Source organism: Panthera onca, chromosome B4 (genome assembly GCF_046562875.1).
Source record: "Panthera onca isolate mPanOnc1 chromosome B4, mPanOnc1 haplotype 2, whole genome shotgun sequence".
Classification (NCBI taxonomy): Eukaryota; Metazoa; Chordata; class Mammalia; order Carnivora; family Felidae; genus Panthera; species Panthera onca.
The window spans coordinates 16,249,416-16,265,892 of record NC_138345.1 but is presented as its reverse complement, the minus strand read 5'-3'; the positions used below and the strand labels follow the sequence as shown (position 1 = coordinate 16,265,892).

General features: G+C 35.2%; 1 protein-coding gene across 4 annotated transcripts in view; it reads right to left on the bottom strand.

The window, feature by feature from the left end:
* STAM (signal transducing adaptor molecule) overlaps nucleotides 1–16,477 on the bottom strand; it is a 76,530-nt gene that overhangs the window by 24,130 nt on the left and 35,923 nt on the right. For all 4 annotated transcript variants that reach the window (XM_081796054.1, XM_060659237.3, XM_060659240.3 and 1 more), the window contains 6 exons: nucleotides 14,532–14,607; nucleotides 14,355–14,450; nucleotides 12,637–12,783; nucleotides 3,492–3,582; nucleotides 1,636–1,828; nucleotides 255–349 (listed from right to left, as the gene is read on the bottom strand). In XM_081796054.1, the coding sequence (XP_081652180.1) occupies nucleotides 255–349; nucleotides 1,636–1,828; nucleotides 3,492–3,582; nucleotides 12,637–12,783; nucleotides 14,355–14,450; nucleotides 14,532–14,607 (698 nt within the window). The remainder of the gene's footprint in view (nucleotides 1–254; nucleotides 350–1,635; nucleotides 1,829–3,491; nucleotides 3,583–12,636; nucleotides 12,784–14,354; nucleotides 14,451–14,531; nucleotides 14,608–16,477) is intronic.

Sequence of the window (16,477 nt, the reverse complement as noted above, 5' to 3'; positions counted from 1 at the left end):
ATAATGTTTTAAAAGAAAAATCCATAGGCTGCACAATTACCTGATTAAGGATAATCTTGGTAGAAATATAATTTCAATTTGTAGATAATTAGATGATTTTCGGTAAATAATCTCACTAGCAAGCTGCATTTTTAATAAACACCTCGGAGGCACTAATGTCTGAGAGTCCCAGCTCCATTAAATTGAATTTACTCAACTTTTATTAAGAAGAAAATTATGGATTATCATCCACTTACAGACTGGAAAATACTTACTCATTTCTGGTTCAGCAGTAAGATCAGCAGTCACAAAATTAGAGGGAAATAACCCCATGCCTTGATGGGTTTCACCTTTCCACCAGTTGGGATCACTAATGAGAAACAAAAAATATTTTTATCTCTATAAATCTCTACCTTAATAGTGTTTAACTTGCATTATTATCAGATCTGAATCCCACAACAATCCAATGAGGGAAGAAATGAATATATTATTATTACAAACAGAAGATGAACCCTCAGAGAAGATAAAGGGCTGTTAAACACAGTTCTTTATCTTTTGGAAGGCTGGCGAATGCTCTGAGGATTTAGTAAAAGGTCTGAACTCTCTCTCCAAAACAGAGGTCTCTGCATTTGACTGTCAACTTCAGGTAGTTCATGAGCTCCACTGTCTGTAAGGCTCTTTTGTGATAAAATAAATGGTAGGCACTTAATTCAGATCCATTCCTAAATTAGTGCTCTCTCTTGTACATACAAAATGCACATTTTTCTTGTCCAAAAATGCACATTTCTCCCCCCACAAGAGACAACATGACAGATGACACTGTTTATAGAACAAAGCATTCACAAGGAACACACTTCCAGGTACAACTCCAGGTTCACTGTTTTATCTTGGGTGCCTAGTATGAGGAAAGCCAACAAGCTCTCAATAAACATTTTTTGAATGAATCAATGATCAAGGTTTTGTGCAATTTCCAGCTAACCAGCCCAAAATTGAATTCATTTTCTTTCACTCAAGAGAAGAGAATGTAAATGTGCTACTATAGGACTAACCTAAATATTTTTGAATTTATTCTTTAAAACTGCTTGCAAATTTTAGTACTTCATTATCAATAACCATCATCAGTAACAATTTTCAAGTAAAAATAAAGCTACAGCCAAAAACCAGATATATTGAATCATCTCCCATAGTAATATAAATGTATATAATTGCACATAAAATGAATTTGTCCTACATGGATATACTATTTTTTGTGAATAAATAAACTCAATATATTATGTATTTCTTACAAATTCCATAAATACATATACATATTTGGTGTATTTTCTAACATTTTAACTTTACTAATTTAATTTCTAAAATTTTAACTTACTAATTTAAAAACCGATCTTATGAGATGAAAAAAAAATTAATAAACGAGTCTTCCAAATCAAATAAAAACAATTTAAACAAGAAATAAGAAAAAAATTAAACTACAAAATAAGAATACAGACAATATGACACAAGCAAAGCAACCAAATGTGACACAGAAAATATCTACATCAATATTTTTCTTATTACCTTTGGTAATGGCATTCAACAGGAATAATATGAAACACAGAAGTAATATATGTTTTCATATGAATGTCAAGTTAATATCAATTTGATATTATCCATCACCTGTCATCAAGAACTGTAATAATTTCTCCGGCTTTAAAAGTAAGTTCATTATCTTCAGCAGCTTCAAAGTCATATATAGCACGAACTTTTCGGCCTTCATGTTGGTGGTTAGTTAAGAGATTGGATGTGCTTGGGTACAAAGTAGAAAGTGTGGTTGACTGCTGCCTTTGCTCCTTCAAGGACAACTCAATAGCTAGAAAATAATGAGTTAAAAAGACTCCAAATGTTAATATATCCAACAATCCAAAGTATAAAAAAAATCTGAAGGTAAAAATGCATTCTTTTAAATGTGGAGCTGGAAACTAGGATATATTATTACATACTGAATAAAAATCATTTCATCAATTTAATTCATTCATTCACAACCGAAAGTTTAAAGAATAAACTATTAAAAAGTTGAGCAGCCATTAATGACTATTTTTACTGAATGGATAAAATTTAAATTATTCTGGGTAATAAAAAGATATTATCTCTCAAATCCAATGTTTTTATTTAGCTGCAGATATTTTAATTTTCTTTCATCTTTTCAATATATTTCTATAGCTTCAATTCCCAAAAATGATAATCACAATCACTTGGCAAGAGTCCCAAATCTCAATGAAGACTTACTAAATCAGAATGTCAGAGGTAGTATATGGGAACCTGCATTTTACTGCTCCAAAGGTAATTCTTTGTGATCAGTCTAAGAAGTAGAACTAGGAAATAACTACAATGAAGTCTCACCTATCAAATTCCCTCAAAGAGATTTCAAATGTGTCTCTTGCATTGCTTCCCTCCTCCCCCAATGGAAGTCATCACCATGTGTCACTTAGGCTCTGTAATATAACCTGAACAGACTGAGAACCCTGCTTCAACTCAAACCATAACCCCTTCATCCCTGCTACTTCTGTTCTACATTGATAAAAGACCTAACAGGTAAAAGCAAACTTTAAAACTCTCCTAAGAAAATACAGGAAAGTACCTTTTAGGATTTGGGGGAAAAATATCTTAAGATATAAAAAATGCAAAATCATAACAAAAAAGCAAAAATTTTGACTATATCAAAATTGAAAACTTGTTAGATAAAATACGCCAGTATCAAAGTTAAAGTAAATGCCACAAATCAAGAGTAGATATCTACAATAGATATTACAAAGATTCTCAATGCACCCTATTATTATAGTAAAAAAAAAAAAAAAAAAAAAAAAAAATCAGAAAACCCAAATGCCCGTCAGTAGCAGGACAGAAAATTGCCATATACATTTTTTTTAGTACACTGAAATATTACGCAATAGTTAAATGAACTTGACTTACATATTTTATTATGAATAGATCTTAGACGTACTGTCGCATGAAAAAAACCAAACTGTACATGTTATGTACCCTATGAAAAAACAATTTGTGGGGCACCCGGGTGGCTCTGTCAGTTGAGCGTCCAACTCTTCGGTTCGGCTCGAGTCATGATCTCACAGTTGTGAGACTGAGTCCCATGTTGGGCTCTGGGCTAATGGCGTGGAGCCTGCTTGGGATTCTTTCTCTCCCTCTCTCTCTGCCCCTCTTGTGCTTGTTCTTCCTCTCTCTCAAAATAAATAAATAAACTTAAAAAAGTAAAGAATCTGTTGGACACATAAGGTATTTGGCATTGTTTATGGATATATGGTGTGATAAAAATATTAATAAAAAAGAAAGACTGAAAGGACACATATGAAGACTAGTTGTCTCAAAAGAGTATCAGTTGATACTGCAAAGGGGAACAAAATGGATTTCAGTGTGAGCTGTAAAATCCTATTTCTTTTATTTTTAAATATCTCAGGAAAAAAATATTCAGGGCCCATCTTCTTCCCACCTTTCCAACACCAGAGACTTAAAAAACGTACCTTTTGCTAAATCTTCTTCTTCTTTTTTGTTAGCCACAGTACCAGGGTCTTTGGCAACCAGGGCTGGGCTTGCTTTTGCTTGTTCTGCAGCCTAACACAAAAAAAGGAAGACAATGTTTGCAGAATGTTCTCGAATTTTCCTACCTACACTTAATCTAAGAACTTGCAAGACCATTCTTATCAATCTACCACAGACTTCTGAAGAAGAAAATAATCCAGAGGCGCCTGCGTGGCTTAGTCGGTTAAGCATCTGACTTTTGGTTTTGGCTCAGGTCCATGACCTCGCAGTTTGTGCGATCCGAGCCCTGTGTCAAGCTCTGTGCTCGACAGCACAAAGCCTGCTTGGGATTCTCTCTTCTCTCTCCTCTCTCTCTGCCCTTCCTCTGCTCCTGCTCTCTCTCAAAAAATGAACAAACATTAAAGAAGATTTAAATAAAAAAAGAAGAAAGAAGAAAATCCAAACCGAAGCAGCCTCCACTTTGAAAGGAGAAGATGTGGAACTGGAGGAAAGAAATGGAGAGCAACGGGATACTGAGGGCTGCTAAAAGCAGACAGGATGCAAACGAGCCAAGAAAGACCAGAGGAGATTTAAAATTTTTTAGAAAAATTCTGAAACCAGAAAATGGGTTGAGAAAGGGAAGGAGACGTCTATTTTGAAAACAAATAGTTTTTAAAATTTTAAGCTATTTAACAGTTATATTTTATGGCTTCCTGCCAGGTTAAAAGGCAGGATGTTTTCCTTAGGAATAGAAATTTACATGTAACAATATAATGCTCATAAAATTATACTTTTTTGTAAACTAAAATACAAGTGGTTAATTCTGACAGCATATTCCAGTTACCAGGAACTGCCAGCATACACACACACACACACACACACACACACACACTTACATGCCTTTGACAAAGATTTGTTTCTGCTTATAACGTCCTCCCCTCTGGCTCCTTTTACTTGATCAACATTTTTCCTATTGAGTTTTAACTTACCAGTCTGTAAACAGCTAAAATAATCCCTTTCTCAATGAAACATTCCTAAACCGCCAAATTAAGCATCCTCTTCTCTGTTCCTCTGATAGTATTTTTACCAAGGTACTATGCTATAGGTAGTTAAGAATGTAAATTTTGGAGTCAGGGAAACATGGGTTCAAATTCTAAATCCACGAGGTTCTAATGAATGACCTGGGGTACATTAAACTCTTTGTATCTCAAGTTCCTCATCTACAAAATGAGGGTAATAATAGCAACTAGATAGGTTTGAGAGAATAAATTAACATGTAGCTTCCAAACTCAGATAGGATGAGGGCCACCAATGACGGTTTAAAACAAAAAGTATAACATTCTCTCTTGGGATTTATAATGTACATAGAGGTAATCTAGGTCACGTGTACAGTAATTATTGCATAAAGAATGATGAAATGAAGGATAAACCCTCAACAGTTGCAACATTTCTACAGTTTACATGAAATAATACAATGTTTACTCAAAATACACTGTGAACAGTTACAAAGGTATATTAGAATACCCAAAGCAACCACCACCAACAAAAATGGAATTCTTATAAGTATTCAAATTAACACATGTACAGCACATAGATTAGTGCCTGGCACTAGTAACAGTTAGTAAATCTCAGCTTCTATTATAATTATCTGCTTACATCTGTCTCCATAACCATGCTATATATTCCCTGAGAATATATGTGCCTAAATACTGATGACAATAAAGAAACATTTGTTTAGTAAATGAAAGGCAAAATATTCAACATAACGGGTAAAATACAGTTATAGATATATAGTTATACAGCTCCATATATACATAACTGTATTTTATACTGTAAAACAAATGCACAAAGCATTTATTTTTAGAAAACCGGATACTAAAAAGCTTTTTGTAGTTCACTGAATGCAACTTCAAGCACTCTCAATTCTGATCCATCTCTCCATGGAATTTTTTTAGATATTAAGGTTTTAATCAACACATATCTCTGAAAATTAAAGGTATGCTTCCTCAGAATGTCCTTTTCAATTGCATATGAATTGTTTTCAGTTTGGTGAATTTCACAAAATAGACCTATTGATCTTTTATTGTCTGTGAAGTAATCTCTATCAATCAAGAAGAAAGTGCAGACAATAGATTCAAAGTGCTAAAAGGAAACAAAATACAGCTAAGTATACTGTACTTGGCAAGATTATCATTCAGAATTGCAGAAATGAGGAGTTTCTCAAATAAGCAAAAAACTATGGGAGTTTCATAACTTGAAACAAGGGTTTCAAAGAAATATTAGAAAGACTGCTTTATGGGGAAAAGACCATAACTAGAAATAAGAAAATAAGTGAAGGAAAAATTACAATGATAAAGGAAAACACATAGCATGGGTTACTGACAAACCACTAATAATGCTAGTATGAAGATTATAAGACAAGAGTAATAAAGTCAACTATATTCATAATAATTACTTAAGGGACACACAAATAAAAAGATGCAAAACATGACATCAAAAACAAAATGTGAGGTGAGGGGAATAAAAATGTAGCGCTTTGAGAATGTGTTTGAGCATAAGCAACCACCAACTTAAAATAATCTGCCAAAAATACACAGGTTGTCATAAATGAACCTCACGGTAACCACAAACCAAAATCCTATTAACAGATACACAAAAAGTAAAGAGAAAGCAATCCAAACAACACTAAATAAAGTCATCAAATCACAAGGGAAGAGACCAAGAGAAGAAAACTAGAGAACCACAAAAATAACCAGAAAACAACGAACAAAATGGCAATAAAACCCATGACTGACACCACACTTAGTGCTGAAAAGCTGAAAACATTTCCTCTAGGATCAAGAACTAGATAAGGAAGCCCACTCTTGCCACTTTATTGTTCAACGTATTGTTGGAAGTCCTAGCCACAGCAATTAGGCAAGGGAAAAAAAAGGAGGGGGGTGGTTGCTCTGCACCTTCTCATTTGGCACAGTTGCATCTTCTTATGATTTGCCAACCACAACCCTGAGACATGATGGTGAATGTTGGAGTAAATGAATTTGGCTGTATTAGGCTTCTGGTCACCAGAGCTACTTGTAACTCTGGCAAAGTGGATACTGTTGCCATCACTGACCCCTTCACTGAATTCAACCCAGTGGTATACATGTTCCAGCATGATTCCACCTATGACAAATTCAAAGGCACAGTCAAGGCTGAGAACAGGAAACCTGTCATCAATGGAAAGCCCGTCTCCTAGGAGCAAGATCCCACCAACATCAAATGGGACGATACTGGTACTGAATACGTTGTGGAGTCACCTGGGGTCTTCACTACTATGGAGAAGGCTTGGGGCTCACTTGAAGGGTAGAGCCAAGAAGGTCATCCTGTGCCCTTTCTGCTGATTCCCCCATGTTCGTGATGTGCATGAACCATGAGAAAGATGACAACTCCCTCAGGATTGTCAACAATGCCTCCTGCACCACCAACTGCCTGGTCACTCTGACCAACGTCATCTATGACAACTCTGGGATCCTGAAGGGACTCATAACCATAGTCCATGCCGTCAGTGCCAGCCAGAAGACCACGGATGGCCCTCTGTGAAGCTGTGGCATGATGGTCAAGAGGCTGCCCAGAACAGCATCTGTTTCTACTGGCACTGCCAAGGCTGTAACCAAGGTCATCCCTGAAATGAATGGGAAGGTCACTGGCACGCCTGCCATGTCCCCATCCTCGAGTGTGTCAGTTGTGGATTATGTCTGCCACCTGGAGAAAGGTACCAAATAGGACGATATCAAGATGGTGGTGAAGCAGGAATTAGCAGGACCCCTTAAGGGCATGCTGGACTGAGTAGCAGATGGTCTCCTGACACTTTAACAGTAGACGCCTACTCTTCTACCTTCACTGCTGGGGCTGGCATTGCCCTCAATGACCACTTTGTCAAGCTCATTCCCTGTTATGATAATGAATTTGGCCAAAAGCAACTGGGTGGTGAACTGGGTAAGAGCCCCCCTGCACCACCAGCCCCTGCCAGAGCACAAGAGGAAGAGAGAAGCCTTGAGCTGCTAGGGAATCCTTGCCCCAGCTCATCCCCAACACACTGAGAACCTCCCAACCTCGACACAGTTTCCATCCCAGACACCATGAAGAAGAGGAGCCCTACCTTGTCTTGAACCATCAATAAAGTACACTGTACCAAGCCCCCCCCCCAAAAAAAAAGAAAGAAAGAAAAAAGAAAAAGAAAGAGAAAAAGAAAAAAAAAAGGAAGAAAAAGAAAAAGACATCCAAATTGTAAAGGAAGAAGTAAAACTGTCACTATTTGCAGGTGACATGATACCATATATAGAAAACCCCTTGGGGCACCTGGGTGGCTCAGTCGGTTGTGTCCGACTTTGGCTCAGGTCATGATCTCGCAGTTTGTGGGTTCAAGCCTCATGTCAGGCTCTGTGCTGACAGCTCAGAGCCTAGAGACTGGAGCCTGCTTAGGATTCTGTGTCTCCCTCTCTCTCTGCCCTTCCCCCACTCATGCTCTGTCTCTCTCGAAAATGAATAAATGTTAAAAAAAATTTAAAAAGAAAACCTCAGACTTCTCTGAAAAACTATCAGAACTACTATATTCCTCCAGTCAAACTGTGGGACACAAATTCAATTTACAGAAATCTCTTGCATTTCTATACACTAATGACAAGCTACCAGAGAGAGAAATTAAGAATACAATCCCATTTACAATCCCATCAAAATGCAAAAAATACCTAGGAATAAATTTAATCAAGAAGGTGAAAGACCCGTACCCTGAAAACTGTAAGACACTGATGAAAACAAATGAAGATGACACAAATAAATGAAAAGATATGCCAATATCATGAACTAGGAGAATTAATATTGTTAAGATGTCCATACTACCTAAATCTACAGGTCCAGATTCAATGCAATCCATATCAAAATATTAATTTTTCACAGAATATTATTCACAGAACTAGAATAAATAGTTCTAAAATTTGTATGGAACCATAAAAGATGCCAAATAGCCAAAGCAATCCTGAGAAAGAAAAACAAAGCTGGGCATATCACACTTTTGGATTTCAAAATATACTATAAAGCTATCATATAATCAAAACAGTATGGTACTGGCACAAAAAACAGACACACAAATCAATGGAACATAAAAGACAACTCAGAAATAAAACAACACTTATTTGGTCAATTAATCTATGACAAAGGAAGCAAGAATATACAATGGGAAGAAGAGTGTCTTCAATAGTGTTGAGAAAACTGGACAACCACATGCACAAGAATGAAACCGGACCACCTTCTTACACCATATACAAAAATAAACTCAAAATGGACTAAAGACTTAAATGTAAAACTCAAACCATACAATTCATAGAAGAAAACACAGGCAGTAAGCTCTCTGACATCTGTCTTAGCAATATTTCTTTGACTCTAACTCCTCAGGCAAGGACAACAAAAGCAAAACACCCATATGGGACTACATCAAACTAAGAAGTTTTTGCACAGCAAAGAAAACATCAACAAAACAAAACGGCAACCTACTGAATGGGAGAAAATATTTATAAGTGATATATCTCCTAAGAAGTTAACGTCCAAAATATATAAAAATATATACAAAGATATAACATAAAAATATATGAAACATATATTTAAAAAACAAGTTCTACAATTTAAAAATGGGCAGGGAACCTGAATAGACATGTCTCCAAAGAAGACATACAGATGATTAACAGGTACATCAAAAGATATTCAACATTACTAACGATCAGGGAAATGAAAATCAGGATCATGATGAGATAACTACTTCACATCTGACAGAATGGCTAGTATCAAAAGTAAATAAATTACAAGTATTGGCAAGGAAGTGGAGAAAAGAGAATCCTCACATTGTTGCTGGAAATGTAAACTCATACAGCCTCTACTGAAAACACTATGGAGATTCCTCCTCAACAAATTAAAAATCCAGCAATTTGTTTAATTTAACAAATTAAAATCCAGCAGTTCTGGTTTTTGTGTGAAAAACTTCTAGGTTTTTATCCAACGGACAAAAAACCCACTCATTCCAAAAAAACATATGTACCCTTGTGTTCACTGCAGTACAACAGCCAAGACTAGAAGTAACCTAAATGTCTGCTGAAAGATGAATGGATAAAGATATGGTTTATGTGCACGTGCACGCTACATGCATGCATGCATGCACGCACGCACACACACACACACACACACACACATTACTCAGCCATAACAAAAGAGTAAAATCTTGCCATTTGCAACAACATGGATGGGCCTAGAGAGTATGCTAAGTGAAATTACGTTAGCCAGAGAAAGACACATGGTATGATTTCACTTATATGTGAAATCTAACAAACAAAACAGAAACAGACTCACAGATACGGAAAAGAAACCGGTGGCTGCCAAACAGGAGGCAGGTGAGGGGAATGGACAAAACAGGTAAAGGGGATTAAGAGATACAATCAGGGGGGATATAATATACAGCATAGAGAATCAATAACATCGTAACAACTCTGTATTGTGGCAGATGGTAACTAGACTTATTAAAGTGACCGTTTCATAATGTATATAAACAGTCAATAATTATGTTGTACACCTGAAGCTAATACAATATTGTATGTCAAATATTCTTCAATTAAAGAAAACAGAGAAGGAAGTGCAGAAACAAGCTATATTTAAGCCCTATACTCCTGGGCTGCACACTTTTCAAAGTTCTTTCCGATCATCAAGTTCTAGGTGTTGCAATGATTCCTGTTACTCATTTGTCGAATACAGTCGCAGTGCTACCGTCACTTTTATCTCTGTGTCAAAAGTGCTACGAGAACTGCAGCGGAATGAGTGAAGTGACTGAAGTATGACTTTTCTTAATATTTTTAGATTATTTTCTTCTGTACGTGGATGAAAAAATACACTTTAAAAATCCTAATATTTTCAGAGGCTTTTGTTAAGTACACTGACAAAGATCTAGTCTGATTAAAATGTAATAATGATCAGGCAACTAAGTGAGTTTAAAATCTCGAGGGACTTGTGTAGATGATCCTACCTGATCATTTTTTATTAAATATGAAGTTCTTCACAAACATGGTTTCCAATAATCAGCTATCAGACACAACTGTTAAATAAAATCACCATTTTAGCTGATTATATATTACTTTATACGCATTTTATGTATTTCTTGTGGCTAAAGATAGTAACTACAACATAATTAGCTTTCATATGCTTTAGAACATCTAGATGAAAAAAAGAAAAGTAACTCTTAACTTTACTATTGCTGATGTATGTCCTGAACCTCTTGAACAGGAGAGGAACCTAACTTCTGTGCCAGTCAATAGATAAGTGCTCTTGCCAGTGTTCACTCCACTTCCTGTCCTGTGAAGCCTAGTCCGGACAGACACATATCCACTAACCTCTATATCAACCGGAAGGCAGGATCGTGTAGTGGAAAGAACACTGGACTGAGTGTCAGGAGGCCTGTGTTCTACTTCCAGCTCTGTCAACTACGAGCTGTGGCCCTGGGGAAGTCACTTAACCATTCTGGGTCTCAGTTTCCTCATCTGTAAAATGAGGGGATTAGATTAGAGAATCCCTAAAGTTGTTCACACAACTACCTGAGATTCTAGGTTAACGAAACAAAGCTACATGACACATAGATCGTTAGTCCTTCCTTCTCTAACTGGAACAAATTCCATCGTGGACTGAAAAATAGTTTTCACTTGTACTGAAAGCCGTACTCAAGATCAAGAGCAGTGCTTCCCAAACTTTAACGTGCACACAGAATCATCTGGAGATCTTGTTAAAATAGAGATAATAAATCCATAGGTCTGGAGTGGCACCTAAGATACTTCATTTCTAACAAGCTTCCATGTGGTGATGATGATGATCAACAAGCTACATTTTAAGTAACAAGCTCTAGAATAGCTTCTCGGGCCACAGAAACTGTAATTTCAGTAAGCATCTATACTCTAGTTTTCTATAGGGAGTCTACCCTTTGGTAATTAAACATCGCCTGTCTTGTCAAGGAACTTAATTATAAGATAGGTTGTTGTTGCTCTGCATGAAATTATTCCCTAATTACACAGATGTTAGAAAACATTCTGAGAGTAGTAAAAGCCAGCTACAAATTATGAATAAATACTTCTTAAAGACATAATTTATCATTATAAAACTATTCATAAGTCAAATTTCAAGTAAGAAGAAAAATATCCTGCCCTTCCCGTATCTCCCAAATATATTTCTGCATCTTCACATCTCAAGACTATTCAGACAAACTAAAAGAGTACTTTGGGAAGAAAGTTAAGTCTGGATAAATCACTTCATAATTCGGTGAAATGCTCAAAACCGCGAACTTGAGCCCTCCACAGCTTGAGAGTTTTCTGTGCATGCTTTCACACCACTTGTCATATTTCACCCCAGTCCATGCCGTAGGGAAAGACAGTATAATAAATTATCACACATTTTAAGGCCCCCTAGATTCGCTGGGCATCTCAAAGGATGCTTACTCAGAATAGAAAAAAAATAAAAGATACCCTTTCAAAAATGCTTTCTTCGTGACATAAATTAGAGGTTGATCCCATTATATAAACTGGGGAAGGGAGAGGCAGAAAGGAAATTTCAGCCTTTCACTCAATCATATTTATGCACTGGTCAGTTCTAATTAAGTGAAAAGCTGCTTCATGCGTTTCTCTTCTCATCGACTCCCTTATCTCCGTCTCACTTTTAATACAAGTATTCATAAATTTCACTATCAAAACAAACTCAAACTCACCCTTAAATTTTAAGGACAGCCCAACTTTTAGGCTGTCATTCTTTGTAGATAAAATTAAAGAATTAAGAGCATTTAAGAAGACTGTCAGTATTAGCTGATACCATACAGCAGTTTTGTCTATATTATTAAAAACTCAAAATTTTTTTAATTGCAAAATGCTAATCTAATTTATTTATAAAGAAGGAGAAACAGTGGGAAAGTGGAAGTTGGAACAAATAAATATTCCCCTGAATTTTTCTGGCATCACTGAACGCAGGACTTAATAACAAAACTTCCTTTGGGATAGTAAAAACTACCTGGTTTGGAAGAAAAAAGAAAACTTCATATAAATGTGGCTACTTTAGAGAAACCAACTATAGCACACATGCAACTTTACAAAATACCTGAGAGCCAATAGCTGGAAATGTAACTCCTTGCTCCTTAAGGTTCTTAATCATTGCTGATATTAGACTAAGCTGTGGATCATTCTTAAATTCATCTGTCCATTCAACCATAAGAGCCTTTAATTTTTCACAGACTTTAGGATGACCCTGAAAATAGAGAAAAATTTTCATTAAAAGGTACTAATTGCCTGGGTAATTTAACACAGATACATTAAATATAAATATTATAAAAGTGCTGTAGACATTTTTTTGAATCACAAATTATCCCTAGCTATAGATAATACATAAGAAAATATAGTTGGTTACTAGAAATAATCAAATATTTTTTCACATTATGAAAAAACAATAGGTGATATCAACGTACATCCCTCATATCAAAGTAAAACAGTGTGTACTAACTTATACTGGAGGTCAGAGAGACAGAACTTTTTAGAGTATTTCGCAACTAAGCGAGCTTTGTATATCAGGAAGACACAGAAAAGTAGTCTGTTTTGTTTTGGTAATTTTGCAGACCAGTAAAAAATAAGCTGGGAAGAGAAAAAAATGATAGTTCCTTTATTCCTAATCCCTGACTTTTAATATGCCTGACTGTGTCTTTTCCCCAAGTTGTTTAATTATCAGAGGCTGGTTTGAGGTCCACTGCATGTCAATATTCCTAGAAACCTCATTTCTTCAAAATAACACCTCCCCCTTAAGTATAAAATCAATATGTATTTGGAAAATAAAGTAGTCCTTTTTCCTGTATGTAGCTGTTTGCTTTTCAAAATAGTTGTTCCTGCTACTAAACACAAATCTGCATATCACATCTTCAATTAAATTATAGAATACACTAGAATCTATTCACAAACAACCATACATTTTGAGGGACACTCAGGACATTAAAAGAATGGTTATTAATTAGAAGACACCTAAATATAAATAAAGAATAAAGCAAAACATGAAAAGAATTAACACATGATCATGTTTGAAACCAAGGTACAGAAATTCTGTAAAGAATTATGGAAACAAATTTTTATCTATTTCTGAACTGTTTTCTACTAAAACTGAGAAATACTCATCTTCCCCCAAAAATATGAAAATTTTCCCTTTTCACATCTTAAAATTTTTCTTGATTATATAACACTGCATCCTTCCCCTCCCCCCGCCGAAAAAAATAAAAAATAATTACCTTTAGAAGGCACAAATTTTTACTAGGAAAATTCACATATTACTCACTTAAATTTTTTAAACTGCTTAAAGTGAATTTTTTATGATACATTCAGTTAAATAAAGAGTATAGTATTAAAATCCTATCATGGTCAGGTAGTGGCCTTACTCATGTCACAATGAAAACAGTGCCATATTTTGGCAGTATTTCTGAACGCTTCTACACTGGGAAAATACCTCTGTGGCTACACAAATGGTTATAAAAACGGTGCCTAAAACACACTGGTATTATTTAATCAGATAAAAAAATACACATATTTTCTTATCAGATGAAAGGAATGATGAAGAAAACAGGTTAAATATAGTCTAATCTGGTTTGGAAAAAAAGTTATCTAAGTACATAAATCTATAGTCTCTTCAGCAAAATAACTTACATACTGACATGCTGAATAGACATAGCCTAGGAAGCGTTTTTAAAAAAAGAAAGAAAGCACAGACCAGTCCTTTGTGATTTAAAATGTAAAGAACTGAATAAAATACATGAAAGAAAAAGACTGTATAATGTCCCTTACCTTGTTTAATACGTTGCTTACTTCACTAGCAAAATCTCTTGAACATACTTCTAAATGAAAAATTTTGCCACAGTTTGATACACATGCTCCTAGAAGCTAAAAGCATAAAATAGCAAGTTAAAAAGGCTCTGTTTTAGCAGAAAATTTTGTGGTAAAACTTAAAATGAAATCACTCACAGTCAGAGCCTGCATAGCAACATGAGGATCTTTATGGTTCACCCTTCTCATAATAGACCGAAGACAATCTTTAGGTCTAAAAAATGAGAAATGTAACAATTAGTAGTACATCCAGCCATTTTCCCCCTTAACATAATAGGTAATAGACTGTACCATACAAAAGGCAGAATATGGTAGAGAAGTTTAATTCTTATTAATGACACAATTCAACTGTATACTAACAAGTTCCTTTAAATTTTTCAAACAAAATTAACAGGCTCTCTTCCTTAGCAATCATACATTAGGCATTCCATACAGTAGGAATCCTACTTCTGGATGAAAAAAAAGTTCTGGAAATAAAATGGTAGACCAAAACTTCCACTTCCGGTCATGATGGAATAACTGGACCTAAACTTATATTCCTGTTGTAAACAATGAGAAAAGTAGAAAAATATACTTAAAATATATACTCAGGTAACTGTTTGGGACATCAGGCCATAGGCAGTGTTGAACAGTCTCTAAGAAGGAATACAATTAGATTAAGACAGACATTTGCCTCAACTTTCCACTCAGAGGCACTGCTCAAATATCGGTACAGGCTTTCTGCCTAAAGGCAATTTCCGGATCTCAGGGCAGAGAAGATGATCCTAAGAAGTGAATGGTGATCTGAGTTGAGGGAACAGAAATCAAAATTCAGACCAGAACTATTTCTTCATATAGCTCCTTCTACTGTGTCTTATAAATTCTGTCTCCCTTGGCCTCCCTGAATTTTGATTTTCTAAAAGATCAGTAAAACTTGAAGACATGCTTAGGTACATGAACTTAAGTACAGAGGGGAAAAAAGACCAAATAAATTTAATACAGATCATCACTAAAAATATTTTTAAAAGAGAAATGGAAATAAAAGAAAATCATAAAAATATTCAATTGGTATATAAAGACAATAAAAAAGCATAAGTTCAACCTTACAGATATCATCTAGAAAAATAGCAAATTTTGACATTTTAATCCAATCATATCAACATTTATATTAAATGCAAATGGTCTAAGCACACCAAATAAAAGACAGATTGCTAGAATGGATTAAAAAAAGCAGGGCCCACCTAAATGCTCCCTATAAGAAACTGTTTAAATATAAAGACTTACATAAGTTAAAAGTAAAAGGATGGAGGAAAGAAAGATTTATCATGCAAACAAGAAAGTTGAAGTAGCTATACTAGTATCAGACAAATTGCACTTTAAGTAATATTACCAGGGATATAGAGTAAAATTACATAATGATAAGGGAATCAATTCTCCAAGAAGACATAAAACATCTAGATGTGTATTCTTATCCAAAAACAGAGCTTTGAAATACACGAAGCAAAAATTGATAAAACTGAAAAGAGAGACAAATCCACAATTTAGTTGGGAGACTTCATTCCTTTCTTAGAAATAGATAAAACAATTAAACAGAAAAATAGGTAAGGAACATTGCACTCTACAATAGCGGGATAGATATTACTTGTGGTGCACACAGAATACTAACCAAGATAGACCATATATTGAACCATTAAAAAAAACTTAACTTTTTAAAAATTGAAATGATAACATGCTATGTCTTTAGACCACGATAAAATTACACTATAAATGAATAACGTAAAGAAAATTGGGGGCGCCTGGGTGGCTCAGTTGGTTAAGTGTCCGACTTTGGCTCAGGTCATGATACGACAGCTTGTGAGTTCAAGTCCTACGCTGGGTTCTGTGCTGACAGCTCAAAGTCTAGAGCCTGCCTCAGATTGTCTCCACCTCTCTCCATTCCTCCCCTGCTCATGTACTGCCTCTGTCTGTCTGTCTTTCTGTCTCTCTCTCCATCTCTCTCAAATATAAATAAAAACATTAAAAAAAAAAAAAGAAAATTGGACCACAGTTGGTCATAATACATTATCCTTTTTATATGTTATTGGGTTTGATTACAATATTGTTGA